At 41.0% G+C, this 23,872-nt stretch overlaps 1 protein-coding gene across 1 annotated transcript in view; it reads right to left on the bottom strand.

Moving 5' to 3' along the window:
• Window positions 1–23,872, bottom strand: part of LOC307241314 (piezo-type mechanosensitive ion channel component 2) — a gene marked incomplete at its 5' end in the record, with an annotated part of 59,135 nt that overhangs the window by 25,331 nt on the left and 9,932 nt on the right. The window contains 25 exons of the mRNA XM_080015351.1: window positions 176–273; window positions 3,315–3,417; window positions 5,436–5,556; window positions 5,658–5,770; window positions 5,986–6,051; window positions 6,154–6,242; window positions 6,453–6,542; window positions 7,304–7,463; window positions 7,563–7,659; window positions 8,213–8,456; window positions 9,515–9,680; window positions 9,921–10,022; window positions 10,182–10,386; window positions 10,995–11,195; window positions 11,915–12,076; window positions 12,297–12,473; window positions 16,355–16,530; window positions 16,777–16,886; window positions 18,880–18,921; window positions 19,240–19,404; window positions 19,736–19,884; window positions 20,545–20,604; window positions 21,664–21,785; window positions 22,088–22,196; window positions 23,220–23,486. Of these exons, the coding sequence (XP_079871477.1) occupies window positions 176–273; window positions 3,315–3,417; window positions 5,436–5,556; window positions 5,658–5,770; window positions 5,986–6,051; window positions 6,154–6,242; window positions 6,453–6,542; window positions 7,304–7,463; window positions 7,563–7,659; window positions 8,213–8,456; window positions 9,515–9,680; window positions 9,921–10,022; window positions 10,182–10,386; window positions 10,995–11,195; window positions 11,915–12,076; window positions 12,297–12,473; window positions 16,355–16,530; window positions 16,777–16,886; window positions 18,880–18,921; window positions 19,240–19,404; window positions 19,736–19,884; window positions 20,545–20,604; window positions 21,664–21,785; window positions 22,088–22,196; window positions 23,220–23,486 (3,394 nt within the window). The remainder of the gene's footprint in view (window positions 1–175; window positions 274–3,314; window positions 3,418–5,435; window positions 5,557–5,657; window positions 5,771–5,985; window positions 6,052–6,153; window positions 6,243–6,452; window positions 6,543–7,303; window positions 7,464–7,562; window positions 7,660–8,212; window positions 8,457–9,514; window positions 9,681–9,920; window positions 10,023–10,181; window positions 10,387–10,994; window positions 11,196–11,914; window positions 12,077–12,296; window positions 12,474–16,354; window positions 16,531–16,776; window positions 16,887–18,879; window positions 18,922–19,239; window positions 19,405–19,735; window positions 19,885–20,544; window positions 20,605–21,663; window positions 21,786–22,087; window positions 22,197–23,219; window positions 23,487–23,872) is intronic.

The raw sequence follows: 23,872 nt of genomic DNA, 5'->3' as shown, positions 1-23,872 counted from the left end.
TTAGAACAATACCCCATTCCAAGAATGGAGGACCTAATTGCATCCTTAGATGGGGGAGAGAAGTACTGTAAGCTCGATATGAGTCATGCATATCAACAAATTGTGCTTGAGGAGGAAGCTAGAAAATACACAACAGTGAATACACACAAGGGGCTATTCACATACACAAGGTTACCTTTCTGGGTGAGCTCTAGTCCAGCTATTTTCCAGCGCACAATGGAGGGTGTGCTACAGGGACTAAAGAATGTGGCTGTGTATCTAGATGATATACTTCTGACAGGAAAGGATGATGAGGACCACATCCACACACTAGATTTAGTGTTAGAGCGACTAGAAGATGCAGGCTTGCGCCTAAAACGAAGCAAATGCAAATTCATAGAGAAGGAAGTGACATTTCTAGGACATCGAGTGGACGCCAAGGGACTTCATACAGTGCCAGCAAAGGTGAAAGCAGTGCAGGAAGCGTCAGCACCTACGTCAGTGACTGAACTTAAAGCTTACTTGGGACTATTAAACTTCTACAACAAGTTCCTTCCAAACCTATCGACCTTCCTGGCACCACTACACAAGCTTTTGAGAAAAGAGGAGCCATGGACTTGGGGGCCAGAGCAGGAGAAAGCTTTTGCTAAGTCCAAGGAGTTGTTACAGTCAAGCAGTGTGTTAGTTCACTATGATGAAAACAAAGAACTAATACTGGCGTGCGATGCTTCGCCGTATGGAGTTGGAGCTGTCGTAGCACACCGCATGCCAGATGGAGAGGAGAAACCCATCGGGTTTATGTCAAGAACGCTCAACGCTGCAGAAAAGAACTATTCCCAGTTAGATAAAGAGGGTCTAGCCATTGTCTTCGGTGTAACGTGCTTCCATAAGTATCTTTATGGGAGAAAGTTTGTGATTTGCACTGATCACAAGCCTTTGATAAGTTTACTTCACGAGATGAAAGCGGTACCACAGATGGCGTCACAGAGAATCATGAGATGGGCTGTGCTGTTGAGAGCGTACGAGTACAGCATTGCTTACAGAACAGGTAAAGACAATGGCAACGCAGATGCTCTTAGCCGCCTCCCACTACCAGAGTGTCCTGTGTCAGTACACGAGGAGCAAGTGCTGATGATGGATCAGGACCATGGTCCGCCGATGACATCAACCAAGCTACGACAATGGACAGCAACAGATCCAATACTCTCCAAGGTACGAGAGTATATCCTGAGAGGTTGGCCAGATAACCATGGCACTGACTTTAATCCTTATCGGCAGAGACAATGTGAGTTTAGTGTACAAGACGGCTGTGTGTTGTGGGGAGCCCGGGTAGTCATACCAGAAAGAGGACGAGCTCATATGTTGGAAGAATTACACCAGTCACCCCCAGGAATGAGCCATATGAAGGGTTTGGCAAGAAGTTACATGTAATGGCCTCACATGGATGCAGATATAGAGACTAAAGTAAAATCATGCGCTACATGTCAAGAACATAGGAAAGCACCTTCGAGTGCACCACTACATCCATGGGAGTGGCCTGAAAAGCCCTGGAGACTCCACATAGACTATGCAGGTCCCTTCATGGGTAGAATGTTCTTAATAATTGTGGATGCGCATTCCAAGTGGTTGGATGTTCATCCAGTGACTTCATCCACCTCTGCAGTGACTGTAAATTGTTTGAGGAACAGTTTCAGCACACATGGCATTCCAGAAATGATCGTGTCAGACAATGCTCAGTGTTTTGTCAGCGAACACATAAAAGAGTTTACGTCCAGGAACGGAATCACACATGTCACATCAGCACCATACCACCCCTCATCTAATGGTCTAGCAGAGAGGGCGGTGCAAACATTCAAGGAGCTGATGAAGAAGAGCACAGCTGGGACAATAGAGACAAGGGTGGATAGGGCTTTGTTTAGCTATCGCATCACTCCACAGTCGACTACTGGATTGTCACCAGCTGAGATGATGATGGGAAGGAAGCTGAGGTGTACACTTGACTTGATGCACCCAGATTTAAAACAAAAAGTCAGTCAAAACAAACAAGTCAGAAAAACTACCATGACAGGCATGCCAAACATCGCAACTTTGAGGAAGGTGACTCTGTCTACACTAAGAACTTTGGATATGGACCTAAATGGATATCTGGACGAGTGCAGGAGTAAACAGGACCAGTTTCCTATACTGGGTTGCTGGGGGATGGAAAAGTGGACAGGCGACATGTCGATCAGCTGTTCAGCAGGCAGGAAGAGGAGCTTCCTACACCAGTGTCCAGTACTACAGGGGACGACATAACAGAACCCAGTCCACCAGCTGCTAGAGCACTGGAGGGCGCAAGTTCTCACCAAAGAGAGGACAGTGCTGTGCCGGTGGTGACCCAGGAGGATACTGCACCAGGGGGTACATCAGCCGACGGATTGCGCAGATCAAGGAGGGACAAACGTCCTCCAAACCATTTGAAAGACTACTCCACATAAAGTGGATGCCTTTAGGGGCAAGAATGTGCCTAGTCTCCTTAAGGGGGGGAGATGAGTGTTTGAATAAATAAATAAAAAGAAAGAAAAGTAGATAACAAAGTGTTCGGAAGAAATAAAAGGTGTTCTGACATTGTGATTGTTACATAGAGTTATAATATACGTTTATATGTTACTGGCTAGACGGGAAAGAAAATGCTGTGGTGTATTATTATTTTCGTTGGTTAACTAAAGGACAGAAAAGCAAGAGCTAAGAAGGGAGGGATGTGATAGAGTGCAGTTATATGACTTTGCCAGTAGAGGGACTCTATCTTAAGTAAATGCCCCTTCGCTCTCTCTGTCAGGTCGTTGTACTGATAGCCAGCCTGGCATGTTACGGCCGCACCACATGTTGCTGAAGACTGTTAATAAAAGGTGAACAAACCAGGAGTTGGTCTCTGTTACCTGACGGCAAAATACCAAGATACCACATTTCCCATACTCCGTGCTCAACCGATACTTTGAAAACTGTACCAGTGCCTAAACGGTGCCTGAAAAACCATCTGAAAAAAACGAAACAAACACAAAACAACAGCCGACAACATTAAAGACGGCAGTGATGATATTCCTTGCGATAAATAAACAATTATTTAAGTGTGCATATTAGCTATACAGCTCCTATGTCTTACTGCTTTAATGGGTACACTGCTAACATAGACCCCAAACTGTCATGAACCCTCACTGAGATCCAGTATTCTTTTGTCTACTCATTTAAAGTTAATCTAGTTTTGCCTTTAGCCTTGTCAGTAACTCTCCTGTCATTTCAGATCATGCCACTCCCCCTTGCTCAACATCACCTAGGTTTCCCGCTCTTCCCCTCACCTGCAGCTCATCTCCTCATCAGTCACCCAGTACTTATACTGGTCCACCTCCTCTGTTCTGTGCCAGATTCTCTTTGTGTAGGCCAAACGCTCCAGCGTGTCGTCTAGTGATCGCACTAATACCTTGTCGATCCCCAGGTTTTTGATACTCTGCCTGATCCTTGCCTGACTTGTTTGCCCTCGCTGACGGATATCCTGGCTTTTTTGACCCTGGCCTGTTTGCTTGAATAAACACCTGCTTTGTGAACTTTCACCCGCTCCCCTGCGTTGTGCTCTTGGGTTCACCTCTGGTCTGAGTCAATGAGCCTAACATAAACATTGTATAGCCTATGCCCACTGAATAAAGAATTAAAATAAATTATTTTAACATGCTTTTATTGAACAAATTGCATACCGATGAATACGAACCAATTAAATATAACTGATTATAAATAAGACATAACTATAAGCAATGATAGTTTTATTTCCCAGCTCCCTTTAAAATATTTTCTTCTAAACTCAACAAAAACATAAATGAAATAAAATAAAATAAAATATCTGGGGGAAAACAACCTAATTAAATAAATGTGAATTAAACATTGGAATTTAAAATAACTAATGACTGTTGTATTTTTGTCTGCCTTTAAAAACAATTTCAGGAACGATTGGTAGTGAGGGGGCCTGTCGCTTTAAGACATTGCATTGTGGGTAATGAAGCAGCCCTGTCTGTGCATGGCGGAGAGATCGCTGATGAAAGCCGATACACTTGTTGCGTGTTATTACTTCCTCCTAAAAGTTATAACGTAGTTGTCCACTACCTGTCGTCATCAAATAAATGCAAGTCCACAGAGTCCTGCCTCATGGCGTCTGTGGAAGGAAATCATTCCGTGTGAAAGTTCCCAACAACATCCCTTCCATTCAAACAAACTAAACAATGCATGTCCCTCAGAGGCATTTGATCAACTTTTTAAACCTTTGGGACTTAAATACCAAGGACACGATTCAGACCCATTGCTCTGGAGCTGCAAGCGAGCTCAATGTGTGAGAACACAAACATGGAATGTTTTTAACTGACTCTGGGTTGAGTAAGGAACGTCAACATTTAAATTCCGGCAGCTTACTATGCATGGCCTGTGAAAATAAAATGTTTTTTATTATTCATCATGCAGACCGAAGGAGTCTACACCACACACCTCGCACAATGCGAATGAGCCAGGGCCTCCCCCCAGAGCCACAACATGCACTTATAAAACAAATTGGATGATATCACAAAGTGCCCCGCTCCACAAACTCATCTCACTCCACCACCGGACCGGAAGATGTAGAACGTTGGCGTATCGGCGATGCACGAATGTTCTGCAACTTCACTTCCCGCTGTTACACAGCTGCCCTGAATCGGCCAAATTAGCGCACAAGCGGCGCTGATTGGTCCGATCCAGGGCAGGGTCTTAATGTTTGTTTGTCTTACAGAGGGGGTGCGGCATACGGGTCTTGTCAGCCGTCCAGGAGTCACTGAAGCCACCCTTCCTCCTGCGCCACCGACTTATTATTATTATTTACCGTTTTGGCCAGCGAGCCTTTCTGCTCCCATTTATTTAATAAAACTCACACCATGACGGCGCCTCAGTGCGAGAAAGACTGTGTCTCCCTCCCTAAACCGGTGGGTAGAGACACCCACATGCTCCGAATGTAGATTGATATGGATCAAACTTCGTCCCGATTCTAATGAGACCTCAACCATGTCTGTAGGTTCGTAGGCCAGACACTTTTAGCCACACATGCAAAAAAAATAAAAATAAATGTTCCAAGCAATAACAATAGGGTTAAGGAGCAATAATTATTATGGGTAATAATTTATATTTATATGGGTTTTTTTAAAGAACAGCATAGACATAATATGCATAAAACAATAAATAAATAGCATATCAAACAAAGTCAAAACAATTTGTGAGTTTATATGATTTATATGCGAGTATTGAATCGAATAACTGAGCAGAGAAATTACAACCAAAGGACTTATTCTATTCTATTCGATTTATAAGTCTATACGAGACCCCCTAGAGTTTGAATTCAAAGCCACAGTCATCCAAACTCACCAACCACATTATGGCAGAAAAGAGACAACCATCCCTTTTGACCTCACCCTGTTGCTCCTGCAGCTCTCTCTTTGCCCTCTTCTTCTCTTCTTTCTCCATCTTCTTCTTCTCCTTTTTGATGTCCCTCAGGGCCATCTTGGAGCTGGTGATCCAGGCGTTGTAGGCCAACTGCAAGGTGTGACATACAGATGAACATCGCTGAATCCCCTTCATACACACACCATGTACACAGTCTGTATGGCTGCAGAAGTTATGTGTAACATTATCACCTGAAACGCTGATATCTTCTTTGGTGGTGCCTCCTCCTCTTTCTTTTCCAGATCTTCATCCTCCTCATCCTCGCTGTCACTCTCAAACAAGTGATAACCGCAGTTGTTTTCCACTGCACGATGTAGAGGCACATCAAGGTTCTATTACTATCCTTCTAACATTAAGCTGTAACAGCTGTACATAGACATATTTACACCTGATAATCAAATGAAATGAAAAGACACCAACATCTTCATGGTCATCCTTAAACCCCACCCCTAGCTTTGAGGAACATAAACAACAAAATTAGCTGAATCGCTTGGAATCACATCGTTTTTAATCACTCACCACCAGGTTTAGAGACCCACGGCTTCCACCATTTTCCTGCATCTCTCTTCGCCTTCTCATCATCATCTAGAAAACAAGGTTGCTCGTTCATTCAGCCCACGTTCCATTGAGCATTTTAAACTTCAGTATGAAAATAAACAGTAGCTGATCAAATGTATCTTGCTTTACCTAAAACCACCTGATCAATGGTCTCAACAGGCTTTGGTGCATCTCTTGTCTCAGGCCGAGACTTCTGCTTGGATTTGATCTTCTCCATCCTGGAGGAGAAAAGAAAAGCAAGTACACTCTGAACTCTTGCTGTTAAATAGTAATTTGTCTTTTTTTAAAGTATAGCCAATTAAAACATGCAGTATCTCATTAAACATTTTTTAACGGCTATAAAATTGTAGTCGACTGAACGTCGGTCTGCACGGCTCATTGGTAAAAAAATAATAATTATAGGGATGAAATCAGTCTTTTTATCTCACTGTTTCTTAAGCGTCTCCACAGATTTCTTCTCCATCTCCAGTCTGGCTGCAACCTGCTTTTTCAACTTCGCCTCAAAGAGCTCAGCACCCCTGAGAAAAGCCAAGATGAAGGATTTACATCTACTGTACTGAATCCAAATAAAAACAGCTAACCAGGTATATATTTCATTTTTAGATGCATGCAATTGCAATTGTGAACAGAGTTCTAAATGTTGTCAAGAAGTACAATTTTGTCAAAGAAATAGTATTTTTAACTTGATGAAATTTGATGAAAATTGATTGTACGCATGCGCCATCCATCACACAATGAAAGGTTCACATCATGATGTTCACCACAAGTTCGAAGCTTGAAGCATGATAAGCGGATTCCTTTTACAAATCAATACAAAGGTTTGGTGATTTTGGTGATTTGGTCAGGTTTTTTTTTACTTTATTGCTACAGATTTTCCCATTATAGACCTACAAAGTGCTCTGTCTCCTCTATAATAATACAGTCTCTACAGTCCTTGAACTGCATTACATTATATTACATTACATCATTTACAGTAGCACTTCTGGTCAAAGTGACTTATAATAACTACATTAGTCATCAGTCTTTGAACCGACTGCCTCACAGTCCTAGACAGAATAGCTTCTAATAGGAACAAGTAAGTCAAAGTTGTTTTTTAGAGTAAAAGGGGCAAAGGTGAAGATCCTTATGAGGTGGAGCGGTGAGTGGGGAGCTACTGACAAACCGCCACTTCTTATCTCCCTCGTGCCTCTTATCTCGTAACACATGCGTCACACCCAGACAGATGTGTCTAATTTGGGATATTAGTTTGTAGCTTGTTCAGTATGCTTTGGCGTCTGACCTGGAGGCCAGTATCTTGGACGCCCTGAGGTCTGACACCACATAGAGGAAGTAGTAGCTGAGGAAGACCCTCCTCTGAGCCAGCAGTACGGTGAAGCAGATGGCGTCCCACACGATCCCGGCCTCTCCCTCCGGCAGCTCGCAGTCATCGTTAGGATCCGCTGCGGAAGGAAACCAGAGAGGAGAGGGGAAACGGCATTAGCCACTAATGCCTGACCTTTGTGTGCACACAAATGCACTTATTTGCAAGTCACACTTACGGACATCATAGCCTTTGATGGTGCAGAACATGCTGAAGGTTTGTATGAGCCAGCAGCCGTTCTTCAGAAGGCTGTTCAGATAGGCGCAGGACCCGAGCTGGTGGGATGTACCGGACAGACAGAGGGCGAGCGGTGGTGAAGGAGGAGGATAAAACATAAACAAGCAACAAACAGCCAAGAAACAAGCAAGGCTGCCAAAGGAACACCATAGATGCAGAGAAGATAGAAAAGGGAGACCACGAAAGATGAACGAATGAAGGAGAGAGTGAAGCTAGTCATGAAGCTAGAAAGAGAGAAAAACGTTGGTAGCTTTGGTGTTAGCAAACTTAGTGAAAAACAAATCAGTTTATTCTACCAGGAAGTGTTTTCAGTTTTTGATTTGTAGTGATTTAATGATGCGATTCTATATAAACATATTAACATTTTATGCATAATAAGAATTGCTCCCACCTTTCAGGATACCATCTGACGTGCATGACAAAATATTTCATAGAATAAATGCAGTCTAATAAAGAAACTAAACATCTCAATTCAAGTGGAACTTCCAAGCAACGTTTCAATATTACAATTAGGTTTTTTTTAAGCCTGCCTTTCTACTGTAGCTTTTTTAGGCTGGGTGCGTTTTGGGATGCAGCCATGTGCCAACTCACAGAAAGCAGGTTCTTCATGGTGATGACCAGGCAGGTGTAGCCTATCAGCCAGTCCCACAGCCTCAGGATGTAGCGAACTGGCTGCATCAGCAGGCTGCTCCCAAACAGCATGAAGTAGAAGCAAGCCACCAGGTAGCCCATGCAGAAGATGTTGATGCGGGTCGTCCCGGTGATGAAGATCAGACACAGCACCAGCCAGAAGAAGTAGCTGAACACAAACACTTTGACCATGTCCAGGTAGGACCTGAGGAACCAGGGAGCGAGGAAAATAAAAGTCAGTTTTACACTGGAGTGTTCTGTCAACCTTCAGGTAACACAGTGTAAATGGTTTCACTGTGTAAAGTTTGGTAGGAAAGAGGTTAAGATAAACAAACTAAGTCAATAATCTGAAACATAACTTCCAAGTCTGATCCAGAAATGATGGGTGTTCTTGACCTCTTGAGCAAGGTACACATACATCATTGTTTTGACAAGATCTTTATTCACTTATGCATTTATTTTGATAAATAATAAATGATCATCTTAAACATCTCAAAAACAATGAATGCATGAATCGAGGTATTGTTTCCCATAAACAGATAATGTCCCTGAAGGATTGTTCAGCAGTCTTGGCTTTCCGGAATAGCTTTCTCGAGTTTTTACAAGGCACATTCATTAATAATCTAACCCAATCCATTTTTACTCTAAATCATGATTGGGGTGTGGTCAGCAGTGTAATCTCTCTCCACCTTAAAGTGCAGAAATGACTGCCCTAAATTCTGCCTACATAATAAACTACTCATTGGATGAACTAGACCCTGATTAATTAATAATTCATTTATTCTTATAAAATAACAGAGGTTAAGTGTTATTTTATAAGACACATCTGCATCCACATGAAATGATGTTGTTCATTGGACATTTGTTTTGCTTTGATCAGAAAATATCTGATATAAATATATAAATATAAATATCTGACCTCTATAAAGTGAAACCTCATTAACATTTGCCCAAAATAGTCTTTGTATGTCCTTGTGCAAAAGCGTAGCCAGGAACTATTTTGTTAAATTTTTCAACACTTATACACTATTAAAATGTAATAATCAATAAAATATATAGATCTCTAAAAATGCCAGCAGCTAAAAGGTTATGGCTTAACTAATAAAAGTTTTTATTCTGGCAATAACATTTTAGGCACAACAAGAATTTGTCATCAAATGTATTCAATAAAATCTCTGCAACAGTTCCACGGTTATTCTATTTTATTATTTTGTATTCAATGTATAAATTTTGAATTCATATGATATAAATACTATCAATGACCTGCAATGCAGAAAGCTGTCAACCGGTATGAATTGGTTGATGGAGCCGGGATCCAGACTGCGGCTGATCTCCACGTTCTCTCCAGCCAAGAGGCGCACGGCTGCCCGGTTCTCCTCCTGAAACACCTGCCACTGCAGAGAGGAGCACAGCAGCAAGAGGTGGTCGTCTGCAAAGAAGGAGAAAGGAGAACATGGAACGTAGCTGGCGTAAGAAGGGTTAAAGAGAAGGATCATGTCTGTGTAAAGTAGACAACTCGGGTAAATTATTAGCAATTTTTTTCAAGTGTGTAACATTGTACTTAAATTGGAGAGATCACAGATTTGATATTTAGGATAAGCCAGAGAAGACAAACAAAAGATGGAAAGAAAACTAAACTATATAAAAATGTCTTACTGGATAAACTCACAGAGGATAAATGAAGGACTAGGTTGCATGGCAAAATCAGGCATATAGAACCATTTGATGACGTTAGAGGTCAAGGGTTGAATAGAGGTTCTCCAGGGGTAGTCTGAAAATAGAACACAATAGAAAAGGAAATAGAGCATAATAGAGCCGAAGAGAACAGAATAGAACATAATCATGACTTACATCATTTATAACATAATAAACAATAAAACAGAATAGAACAGTTCCTTTTTGTTTGCGTGGTGTTAAACTGTCGCCTCACCGATACAGAGCGCAGGAGGAACCCCGATGCAGAGCAAGTACTGCAGCACGATGAGGCCGGCAGTGAAGCAGCAGTACTTGGACCAGACCTCCCCGATGGCCTTCCTGCGTCGCCGGGACAAGACGGCCAACAAGGCACAGGAATGGAGGAGGGCATAGAAGTCCATCCTCTGACCAATCACATTGACCGACACAATGAAGGTGATCTGAGTGGTGGGGGCAGGGGGAGCAGCAGTGGAGGAGACAGAGCATCCATCAGATTTTAATGGGAAAATAAAAATGCCATGTTTTCAGGTTCACAGTTGTCTTGAACGTCTTGATGTGATTTTTTCATGGAGCGCTGGATCGCACATGCAAAGACACATTGTTAAGTAGAAGAACATTTTTCTGTGACAAGAGTGTCCTTCCATACTACATTTAAAGTGGTCATCCATAAACTAACTTTTGTAAAAATAGTCCCACATTTGATACTGTATTAGTGTTGGTGGCCGGGTCTGCCTTTTCTGGAAAAAGTGTTTATTCCCAAATTGTTCTTGTTTATTGTGCATTTTTGGGTTTACTTTTCTTGTTTATTGTTTTTTAGCTTTGCATGTAATGTATATAACCATTTTTTGCTAAGTTTATTCTATGACTTTTTAATTATTTAAAAGGTGAATATTTAGTGCGATATAGTTCAAGACACAATCCTACATTCATACACAGACACACACACACACACACACACACACACACACACACACACACACACACACACACACACACACACACACAAACACACACACACACACAAACTTAAACGCATTCCTCCAATTACCTCCAGTCCAAATTTGTAGTAGAAGTAGTTGATGAAGTACTTGATGCAGGGCATGACACCATGATCCAGGTGTTGCCTGGTGATGCCCTGAAAGATGATGCTAAAGGGCGGGGTCTTCAGGTTGTTATGGAGGCGGTAGTAGAGCTGGTGGCGATGGATGGTCACCTCGAACACAAGCAGGCCCAGCACCATCAGATGGTTCTAGAACACGTTTATACACAGTCTGTAATAATCCTGTTTGTCTGAGCCAAGAACTTTAAGTTTATTGAGAGCATTAACACTAGCCGTTGTATTTTAAGAGAAAAATTGACCTGCAGCTGGATCTAAAGCAACAAATGTGCTTTAGATCCCTAAAAACCCTAAACCCTAACCCTAACCCTAACCCTGCTTCAGGAGATTCGCACAGTTCTACAATGTGCTAATAAACTAAAGGTTAAACTGCTGCTTGCTTGGACAGCTGGTATATGAAGTGTATATGTATTAATTCATAACCTTTTATGATGTATTGAATATTAAAAAAATATTAATTTTATTGATGTTTCTCTACAGGGAGTACTAGATTATATATATGTATTTTTTTATTTAGATGATGTTGTGTTTGTACTTAAGTAACTTAAAAAATAAAATTGTCAACAACATTATTGACTTTCAAATACCAGCATTACTGAAACTCTCACTTGAATGTTGTATGTTACACATTAGGTATCAAAATGGATGAAGACAAATTAATAAAAGTACATAATAATACATTTTTGTCTCAAACTGGTCTGTGTAGTGTAGGTGTTTGGCAAATTAATAAAAGGTCAAATCTAATGTGATAGACATACAAATGACAATGAGAAAGCAGTGTTCTATGTCCCCAGGCAAACAGAAAATCTGAATTTTTAGAGAACAGGAAGCTTTTGAGTATGCTGGCATACTCTAAGACAGGGTAGGATCCTGCCCTGACACTTGCGTAGCGCCCCACACCAGTAGACTGGGTCCACAGGCTCCAGGTAGAGGATGGACCTCCTGAGCAGCTCCTCCATGTTCCCCCCCAGCTGCTCTCCCATGTCCACTGAGCTGTTGGATGAAACCAGGCCCTGAGATATGCAAGGATAAGACATGTGTTGGTATTTAAAGAGAAACCGACAACAACTGACATCCTTCTAAACTGTAAGTCGTGGATGTATCTGACACTTCCTACTGAAAACGGGCAGCCCTAAATTAGAATATTTCCTGCAATTGATACCTATAACAAGGAAGCATCCTAGAGAGTCTACACTCTGTCACTCATGCACACACAGAGAACTGAGTACTCACAGCAGTGCAGTTGGAGGAGTAGTCCAGGGGTTTGATGACTTTGAGCTGGTAGAACATTTTACAAACCACCATGACACAGGCCCAAACAGCGGATATGCTTGATGCCAGAGGTCGTATCCGTGGGAATGGGAGGGCGAATGCCCACAGAACCAGGAAGACAAAGTTCATCAAGGAAACCTGAGAAGACAAGAGTTCACACCTCCTTCAGGTTCTGAATAAAGTTTTCCTAACTCAAAAGTTTTATTCTTCAACATAACAAGGCATCTTAGATACCATTCCGGCATGCGAGACATCTATCTTGATAGACATCTGTCTAACTTTTTTGTATTGAGGATGGTGGCATGAAATACATATTTTACGACACAAGAATACGAGGGGATGGGCATTTAAAGGCTAAAATGTGTGGCAATTTATGGCTCAGTCCAGGGAAATAATTGCTCCATTGCTCCGCTCCTCCCCAAACCTTCAAACTCCTCAGAACCCTTCTCCAAACAGACTCTCTAGCTGTACTTATTATAACTACCATTATCACTATTAGTAATGTTATCATCATTATTAGGGGTCTGGCCCTATTGTTATTGTTCGGATTTTTAGGGGTCCAGCTTGCTTTGTTCAGATTTTCATTATTATTTTTCTCCTTGGAATTTTTCGGGCTAAAAGTATCTGGAACACGACAACCACTGGACCTACAGACACGATTGGGATCTTGTTAGAACCGGGACGTCACAGACGTCAGGTTGGTGGTGGTTTAGCACGTGGTTCAAGTTTCATCGATATCGATCCACATTTGGAACAGGAATTGGTGAAAAACTAATGAAATTTGACCGGAAGTAGCCGAACGATCGTGCATTGCCCACATGCCAAGGTTCTAAAACTTCCGGTCGGGTGGTAGAGCGAGATGAGTTTGTGGTGTAAGTGTAGCCGATCAAAGTTAATGGTGCGTAGGAGTAGTTAAGCTGGAGCGTTAAGCTGGGTACGTCTTGCCCATGCCTTTATTGGGTGCTAAATTTTTATTTAGCACCTCTCCCTAGTTCTCGCCACTGCTGCTTTGTTTACATTGGTTTTAATTTATATTCTTGTATTTTTTGTCGTTTGGACATCTATGCTTGGGTTGAGCTATTTCTTATTGTGTATATTAAAACATGCTTGATCACTGTGTGTCTTCAACCAAACAGTCTTGATATTACTGTTGTCATTCTTCCCAAGTCTTATAAGGGAGCCGAGTGGTGCACCTGGCCGCTACAGAGGGTTTCACGATAGGTCTCACTCGCTGTACTCCACTGCCCAAAAAAAGGTTTGTTATTGTTGTGAATGCGTACGCCACTTTTCACGGTGCCGTCAATTATTTCTTATTTTGCTGTTTGTTTCTAGTCCCAGGTGTGCGTAAGCCTACTCATTAATTTAGCCCCCCCTCTTTAATTGGTGGTCGCCCACTGGCCAGATCCTTGGTGCGTAGCATGTGTATTTTGGCGTGTGAATTCTGTTTTTAGTATTACTATTGAAATGCATCTATGATTTCAATTAGAAACAAAATAAATATGTGACCCACCACAGCAAAACCTGATTTGTCACGCATTTCTAAAATCGCCACGAACCACCAAATAAGTTGAAAAAACCTTTCTAGAAGGAAAATTCGATTTTTCCAGATTCGTGTTCCTTTGTGGTTTTTTTTTTAATCTCTCAAAGTATTTTCAAAGCCGAGTTTGATTTATAAATAGTAGATAAATGTTAAACCCTCAAATTAAATATTCCCGTTAGATTACATGGGAAAACACAGTTCACTCACAAGACGCTGAACAGAGCTGGACTATGCTGATCAATTATTTCCTTTAAAGCGACCGTCCAAGTGAAGATCATTCCTCCATATTCCATGTGATGTGAAGTCACAATGTGAAACCATTTTGCTAGAGTTCAACCTTTACATTTTACTACTTTAACAAACACCTGGATACATTGTTGTGTAGGTGGCATATCCAGCGAAGAAGAAAAACTGACGTCACTTCCGTAAACAGAAGATGAGGAGCCTTCGGTTTCACTTGTCTGTGAAAACTTTCATCTCTGTGTTGTTATGGATAACGAGGAACGAAGTGGCTGTCGGAAGCTCTAAATCATATCCCGGACCTTAATCTGACCAGTGCGATAGATCCAAGTCAGTGTAAGCAACGCGTACTGGACCACATTTTCCGTGATGATAGTCAGACGCCAAGAAGGACAGTGGATTTCAACCTGAATGTGAAGATGAAATGGAAAATTTTTTAGAACCACCGGAGGACACCGACGACACGCCCGTTGTTCAAGTTGTTACAACGGAAGAAATTTCTACAAGAAGCGATTTCTACAGCACGAGGAGATTCGCTTGGAGAGGGAGGTCTACAACTCCAAGAACACCTGTGAGCGCCTCAACCTCTCTTTGGGTGGTCGTGTTCAACCTGCGAGCAAACACGTCAAGATTACTTTTACATTACAGTTTTATTTTGCTCAACAGTTTAGTACAGGTTCTAATGAAGTGATGTAAACTTTGACTATTCATCGTGGAGAGAGTTACATGAAAGGGGTTGACAAAAGTCTACATTAACATTCCTAAGCGATTTGGGCTATTTGTCATACACACATTTATACATTAAATGACACACCCAGGTTGATAAACAAAGACTAATATTATTGACAGACTGTACATTTTGTTGTTGTCTTTTAAACTCCTAAATAATTCCACTTTTATAAAACATGTATATTCTTACTATTAAATAAAAGCTTTTTTAAAAACAAAGATGTTGTGTGTCGATGACGCTGTTCAATATTCCCTATAAACACAATAATGCAGAGATTGCCCCATTCAGCAGGGTGTCGGGTGGCCATGTGGCAAGTAGCCATGTGGTATTGTTGGTCCTCCAACCTTTTGTATTCTAGGAGCTGGCTGAATGGGTCCAAGTGTTGGGGAAACTTTGAGGGTGACTATCTCAGAAGCACAGTTTGCCGCACCCTCGTCATTAATAAGCCATAGCTTTAAACATATTTGCTTGATTTGCACGTGACACCTTGTAATGAAGCTCTGATTCTTCACTTTCAAATGCTGTGGAAAAAAAAAATTAAAAGGTACCAAATGTACCAAAAGTCTGTGGTGGGTCACATATTGTCATAGCTTTAATACCTGCAGTGTTTATCTCTGTGAAAAAATAAATACTTTTGTTTGGGAGAAATTCACAGTCTCATTGTCTTAGCTGTGTATCTGGGGAAACCCAGTTTATTGGTACATTACAAACCACTCTACTTTGCTTGATATAACATCTTCAGGGTGGCGTTGTCTTGCTCTCACAAGACACTTCATGACATCATCATCGAACTTGCTATATACGGTATGTGCAGATTGTGGCTACGAACACACATTCACATTGTGCAAGCTACCTTACCTGCTTGACCTCGGCAGGGCTTTTAGTTTCGCCCAATGCTGTGTTCCTGCTAATTTTGCGGCATTCGAGCCAGTCATAGCACACAAACAGTAGGAGTCCAAAACATATTCCGTGATTGTGTCCCCATTTGTGTCTTCGAACCGTCTAACCTGAGCTGTCCCTCTAACACACTCATTCCTAATCCTGTCCATCCTCCTCACTCCCAATGAAAATCTTAGCATCTTCCACTCTGCCAGCTCCGCCCCCTGTCTTTTAGTCAGTGCCACCGCCTCTCCTTGTGTACCATCTTTCCTTTCACTCTTGCTGGTACCCTTCTGTCGCGAATCACTCCTGACACTATTCTCCACCCTGCCCGCACTCTCTTCTTCACCTCTCTTCCGCACTCTCTGTTACTTTGGACAGTTGACCCCAAGTATTTAAACTCATCCACCTTTGCCACCTCTACTCCTTGCATCCTAACCATTCCGCTGTCCTCCCTCTCATTCACACAGACACATTCCTGGATTTATAGTTGGATATTGTTTTTGGTCCTTTCCTGTAATTGTTGCCATAAAAAGACCAACTTTTCATAACAACACCGAAGACTATATAATAAGCATTGTAGCCTACTGTTCCAACTATTAGTACAAATGGACGCACTACCCTTCCCACCTCCTGTACGGACACCCAGATGATGCCAGAGGAGATGATCTTGAGGCTGTGGAGCTCCAGGATTGTCCAGCTCATGTCCTGGAACCTGTGCAGCAGAGCCAGGGCCTGGACAAGCAGCAAACAGGCCCGGTCCACGATCAGACCCCACTGGCCCTGAACGGCACCAGGAGGGGTGTCTGGTAGGCAGAGAAAGAGGAAGAGATTGAAGAGTTCAGTTAGTTGAACAGTCAAACGTTTCAGTTTCCAGCTCAAAAACATGTTCTAATGCACAGTACCTCTTTGGTTGAAGGGATAGAAGAGGGATAGGAGAAGAGGGATAATGGTGGTCCTCAGGTTGAGAAACACTTTATTAGTGATTTTGTCATGTATCAGGACCTATCAGAGTGTTCCCTTAGAGATGTTGAACCTCAAACCAAACTTACCTTCCCCATATTGCTCCTCTTGCTCTACAGATCTGTTGTCTGAGCAGCTTGGCAGTCCAGCGCTGTCCAGTGTCTCCTGGCTCTGACCGTTCAGCTGCTCTTTCATCAACCTGGTGCACAACAGCAGCGCTTAACAGTGGGCATTTAAAAGGTGCATTTTAGCTTTTCAAACACGACTTATAACTTGACGCTTGCGATCAACAGTTAGTGTTTCAGTATATCAATATGGTATAAAAATCATGGTAAATTATATGTTTAAGCTAATTTGCAGTCATTTATCCAATAGATTATGGAAAGTTGTTTTAGCATTTATTTGTTTTTTCAAGCTAGTTTCAATTTTGACTGAACTAGTTGTAAACCTACTCTTTGATATACACATTGTTGATATCAAAGAGATATCAGACGGTCCACTGTGGCGTCCCCAAATGGGTGCACCCGAAAGAAGAAGACATTGTTGATATCAAAAAGAGACATTGTTGATATTAAGATATCAAGAAAGGGCATTTTCGATATGAAGAAATAACATTTTTCATATCAGGAATTGAATTATTGATATCAACAAATCGCATTGTGATATCAGCATTACCAATTCTTGATATCAACATTACTGATTCTTGATATCAACATTTTTGATGTAAAAGCCATAAAACTGCTTCCCATTGCTTTCAATGCAGATTTGCAATTGTGATATCAAGTATTTGAATTGTTGATATCAAAAGTTTCATTGTTGATATCAAGAATGGGAATTGTTAATATCAACATTTACAATTCTTGAAATCAACAATTACATTTTTTGGTATCAAAAATTTTAACTGTTGATATCTAAAAGGTTATTCATGATATTAATATTTCAGGTTTGCCCCATCTATCAACAATGAAACTTTTGATAACAATTTTAATGTACCAGAACCAATTTTTTTACATCAACAATTCACATTCTTGATATCAAAATGACAATTTTGTACTGAAAGCAATGGGAAGCAGTTTAACATTTTTGATATAATGAATTTGTATTGTTGATATCAAGAATTGAATTCTTAGAATTGTATTAGTTCATATCAAAATGTGTTACCTTAAAATCAAAAATGCACTTTCTTTTTATCAAAAATGTCTGTTTTTGATGTCAACAATGTGGTTTTTTTTAAATATCAAAGAGTAGATTTACTACTTGTTCAGTGAGAATTGCAACTACAGTTCGAAAAACCGAATAAATGCTTAAACGGCTTGCCATAATAGACTGAGTGAACACGCCGCAAAACTTACTTTTTCTGGAACTTCTCAAGGTTTTCTTTAATGCTGTGAATTAAATTGATGAAAGACAAGTGAACATTACAGGATTATCTCAAATTTCATGCAAGTGGTTCTTTTTATTCCCCTGATTTAAAAATAATATGTTTTGGTTTTAATCAAATTTACCCTTGAAGATGATTTCCCCATCCATTCTACATAAAATCTATAATTTACATTTACTTTTATTTAAAATTTTAGTGTTAGATCTTATTTTCAGTCTCAAATTGAGTGACCTGTTATCCTTTGAGAACTGACAGTACTCATTCCGCTATATGAGATTCCAGTGTTACTGTTGAAAGGACTTCTGTTGTGACTGTCTAAATTACACAAAAAAACTCAGACTGTGACAAGGAATTTGTGAGCAAAGCAGTTAATGTTAACGCTGAATTGTGCCCAATTTTGTCTCTACCAATAGCAGTGTATTACTGTACAACTCATCTCCTTCATGTTCAAAATAAAGACGCCTTCAAGTCTTCAACACCCCCTGTCAATTAAATAGTGCTGTTCGAGTAATTACGGGAGGGAGCTATCACAGAGGGAGACCAATCTTAGTTACAATCCACATTTCTGGGATTAAAAAATCTGAAGTTAGACATATAGTGTATTCATCCTTGGTGGAGTATTGTTTTGGTTTTCCGTCCCAGGAAAGGGTTTGCATTATCTTTGCGCTGGAGTTTATTTGATGGTCACACATTTAGACTCAACATGAGTTACTGTATCCAAGGGTACTCCAAAGACCAGAATTTGCCATGTAATTCAACTTTCAGCATGAGCAGGGGAAGCCATTTTTAAAGACATGAACGTAACTCTTACCTTTCTGATATCACATCTACCGAACTCCTGAGCTCTTCGTCTCTGGACAGAGAATGAGCAGGCGAGAGCAAAATGAGACACAAGGGTCTAGTTTAGTATACTACCATAATTTGCTGCTTGATTTAACATATAAAGACTCAACAATGCAGCTTTTTTCTGCTTTCTTACTCAATCCCAAGATTGTATTGTGAGACAACATTTGTAAATATATGAAATTTCACTTCAAGGGTTTGTTTGTTAAATTATTTCACTGATCACTTGAAGGATAGCTTTGGAAGTATTTATGGAAATGGATTATATAAAATCAATTATGTAGCATGTGCTATCGAGCAACACACACACAGCGCTACGCTGCCTGACCTTGGCACTTCTCTCACAGGGACATTGTCGAGGTCGGTGAGGTTCAGGAAGTCTGAGTTAAAGTAGTGCAGCTGCAGGATGCAGGCCAGCAGGAACGTAGCAGGAAGCAGAATGCGGGCGAACAGCTCTATGTTGTCGTATCGTTCCAGGCCCAGGTCACGCAGACTGGGAGGGAAGACAAACGGACGATATCGGCCATATCACAAAAAAATCGGAAGACACAGAAACAGCTTGTTTGGTTAAAATGTATAACGATAAATATGGGACTTTTCTAGTCAAAACAGTAAGAAAAATCACACAAAGACCAGATTACATAGACAGATACTGTACATTAAGCCCATAGCCCACTACAGCAGTGGTATTCAAATTTTTCAAATTGCACTTTTTTTGCCAAACCCCTCTCCCTAAGACTTCAGGGCTTTATTCTAATTATATGGCTTACTGTTCCCCTTTTAGATTTATAAACATGACAATCCCACTCACCCATGATACTCACCCTTCCTCGGACATGCCCATAATTTGCTTGAAAAGCCCTGAAACCGTTCTAAACTGGTACATGTAGATGGCAATCAGCACCACCATGGAGTAGCCCACCACCACTGCCCAGAATGTCTTTAGAACACGACGCCACACGTTGTAACGGATCTGAGGGACAGAAACATGAGGGCATAATGCCAATCATATTAGAGATGTTTGAATGTCAGCTTCAGTGCTGCTAATGTTGTCCAAACAGATGGAAGATGTTGTCCTGCTCGTCTCCGGGGCCATTAGGGCCTCGATGTGAAATCTAAATGCTCAGCAGAAACACTAGGAAAACAGGAAGACAGCTGCGAAGATGGTGATGTGTGATTTTATGAGTCACAATCAATACTATTCACAGTCTGGCCATGGTATTCTAAAGTGTTGGGAATGTGTTTATGTGTGTGTGTCCATTTCTGAGCCTATTCACATGAAACAACTGTTTAGTCAGCGATAAAATCGCTGACTGCTGATAATTGAAGTGCCAACACATTAAAGTGGTGGATGAAGCTTAAATAAAAGCAGCTTTATATAACGTGACAACATATTCTCTGTTTTTTATTGACCACCACAAGCTGATTGTTCAGATAACAAAACAGTACTTACAGACTCATTTTTCTACTTATTTACTTACTCAAGCTATTTGTGGAATTACTTTTACAAATACTCCAATATCTTTGTGCATTATTATTTGAGTACTATATCCACCTCTGCTTATCACTACCCAGTAGAGAGGAATGTACTGAATGTATTATATATTGCGGACATGATGTGAAAGAGACTCACGTAGTACAGCACAACACAGAAGAGGAAGAGGACGATGTAGAGGATCTTGTAGACCATGACCTGAACAAATAGATGTTAGCCACTATCAGCTAAATAATTTCATAATTTTGTTTGTACAGAAACATGAATGTGGATACAGTCAAACTCTGCATTTAGCCTGCATTAAGTGTAGGTTAATAATTATTGGACAATATTGTCTAAAAATACTCGTTGAATAATATAGGTACTGTATGTAAAAAACTTTGACACAATATTCAAATTTTATCAGCAAATGAGACCTGACAGACATACCTACATTTTGCTGAAAGTATTGTGTCTGTTATTCACTTGACTGCTGTGCATGATAGCGCCACTGTTTACTGTAGGCTACTCAAGGCAAAACCTACTTTTGAAAAACCTTGTTGTTGATTTTCACTGCTGATTGTTGAATGTAAGTACAATGTGAGTTACTGTGAAACCGGAGTCAAGTCGTAAAAGTCACATGTTTAAAAGCATGTTTGGCCAATAAAACTGATGCTGATCTGTTATTCTAACTGTACGTGAGAATCCATGAGAACTGTTGTAGACTATTTATTATTAACATTTATAAAGGTATACTATTTATTAAAGACTTTCTCTATCTCTATCGGGTGTTGCTGAACATTTTATTTTCTTCTACATATTTACATATAAAAATTTGCTTCATGATACCCTCCAAGGTACACTCCTTGTATCCTTGGCCTCTGGTGAGCTCTGCTGACACATTTTTGTATCAGTGAGTTACATAAATTGTACAAAGTTGGCATTTACAGGCTACAGCAGGCATGACAAGTCATTGTACCCCCTAAAGGTAAAATAGTATATTGTATAGTATATAAAAAGAGTATATTATCAGTTCTAGCACACCTACTGCCCAATATACTTATTGTGATTGTAAGTGATTTTGGATAGGTGTTATACTGCATAATGATGTAAGGCAATGTGACTAAATCAGATGAGAAACATATGTGATAAATATGTGTTTAAATACAGTAGGGAGTGGTTTTGGCGTTATCTGCAGCTGCGTCCCCTTCCAGTTGTCAGTGCTGGCTCTCCCCACCTGTAGATGACGCAAAAACCACTCCTCAATCACACTAATACCTTGCCAGAAAAGCTGACCACAAAGAACATGGAGCAGCAGAAGAGGATCCAGTATTTCACCAGCGTTGCCTTCACAGCGGAACCCAGCATCGCCACCAGAGCGGACGGCTGCGCTTCCTCTGCTGTGGGGAAGGCAGAGGAGGGCCAATACAATAAGATAAGATAGAACTTGACCAGAGGAGAGATGCACCATTTTCCAAACATAAAAGTAGGTGAGGGGCATCCAGAAAAGTACCAGCATGTACGAGGTCTACAGCAATCCAAATTCCATACCCATTCTTCCATTACATTCCATCACATGATTTTTACAGTGAAGTTCTGGCAACCAGATCTGCAGTATTCTACCATGAATATACAGTAAGTTTAGGTATTTTTATTTATCTCTCTGAAAACCATGCAGGACATCGTAGGAGAGCAGGTTTACGTGGGGTGACTTTGACTTCATTGAGGGATTCCTCTTTCAGGCTCTGCACCTCCTGACGCTCCTTCAGCTGCTGACGGAACATCAACCAAAAGCTGAAGGTGTAGAAGACCTGCCGTATATATAATACAGAACATCATAAATACAGATACCTTGACCAAACATTTCCTACAGCTTTAGGGGTTCTAGTACCTTAAAACTTGACTTCAGGAAAACAGAATACTGTAGGTGGAAAATAGCTGAATGGTTGTGTATTATTTTCAATATCCTTCTTTTCCTCCTCCTTTTTCTTATCTTTCCTCGCGTTCCCATTTTCTATTCAAAGAAACTTCATTGGCATGGTAAAGCATACCAACATCTCCATAGATACAGGTAAACGTATTTGCAGAGGGCATATGGAGAGTGATTCTCAATATACCTGCACGTAATGTTTGTATGTGTACAAAATCGAATCTAACTATAAAGGAAGGAATCTCTGTCTGCCTGTATATCCTTTGATTATCTCGATAACCATTTATCTGATCTACTTCATACTTGGTGGGTGAATTGCTGGGGACCCAAGGATGTGCAGTGCCGGATTTGGTGCAATTTGGACACGTGTAATACGCTCAGCTCTGTGCAACAGAAGGGCTCTATGACTGAGTCACTTACGTCCAAAGTGCAGCCCATTCCGAGCGGGCACGTTCTGAATGGGCACTGCACTAGTAGTATTAGAAGAAGGATTTGTAATTTATTAATATCGCAAGCCCTTTAAAAAAAAACACGTTTTTCAAACATCTCAAGACAGTCTCTCCACTCACTACCTATCTTCTTTCGCGGACATTGTGGTGATACTGTTTTTATTGTATTTTCTCTGTAATCATTGTGTAGTTGCCCTGCGAACCAAATTTTGAGGTGCTGTTCAACTTTTCGTGTGTCTGCAAACCTCATATGCCTGCAGATACAGAAGGTTTAGACATTAGGCCTGTACACGCAGGGCTTTTTGAAGTTTATAGTCGAATACAATGTTGTGTATTGCTATTGCTACTGCTCCTACCCTTCCTCGTTCTCACCCCCCCACACACACAGACACACAGACACACGCGCGCGCGCACACACACATACGCACGCACGCATACATGCACACACACCTCACCTTGGCTGCCAGGTGAACACAGGGCGCTGGGTGGTAGCTGTTGAGGTCAAAGTCCATTATCACTGCAAGGGGAAGACCTGGGTACAGCTCAGCCCGACTCAGCCGCAGCCCGCTTAGGAACCCCAGGACCACAAGGGTTGTGCCGTAAACAGCCAGGGACAGGGCGGACATCATAGCATAGCGCCGCCGGTCCCGCATCATCCAGATGATGCAGGACCACACCAGCAGGGCAAAGGTCAGCCAGCTGTTGTAGGTGATACTCCATACCTGAGGGAGGGTTCATAATATCCAAGTTTCGTCATGAGTGAGGTATCTTAAGTGTCAGGTGTTTTGATGACCCAAGGCCGTTACATAAATGGGAACGCGCCAGTTCTCTAAACTGCTGGTTGGTTACTTTTCCTCAATGTACAACTGTAAAGAAGATAGTAATTTTCTGCTTTCTGCTCCCTGTGCGAACATTGATAATGGTGTTAATTATTGAAAAATGTCAATTCTAAACAGTGTGAGACAAAATACCGAATGAGCTACCATTTATTTTAGCAACTCACTCTTTGTTGGTGTATATAGAAAGAATCATGTAATCACTACCTGTTTTACCTTTATATACTGTATATAAGTGCTGATCATCGGTACACCTTTTTTGTTTGGAATTT

This window comes from Zeus faber (assembly GCF_960531495.2).
Source record: "Zeus faber genome assembly, chromosome: 15".
Lineage (NCBI taxonomy): Eukaryota > Metazoa > Chordata > Actinopteri > Zeiformes > Zeidae > Zeus > Zeus faber.
The sequence above is the reverse complement of the archived record's forward strand: the minus strand, read 5'-3'. Positions and strand labels throughout refer to the sequence as shown.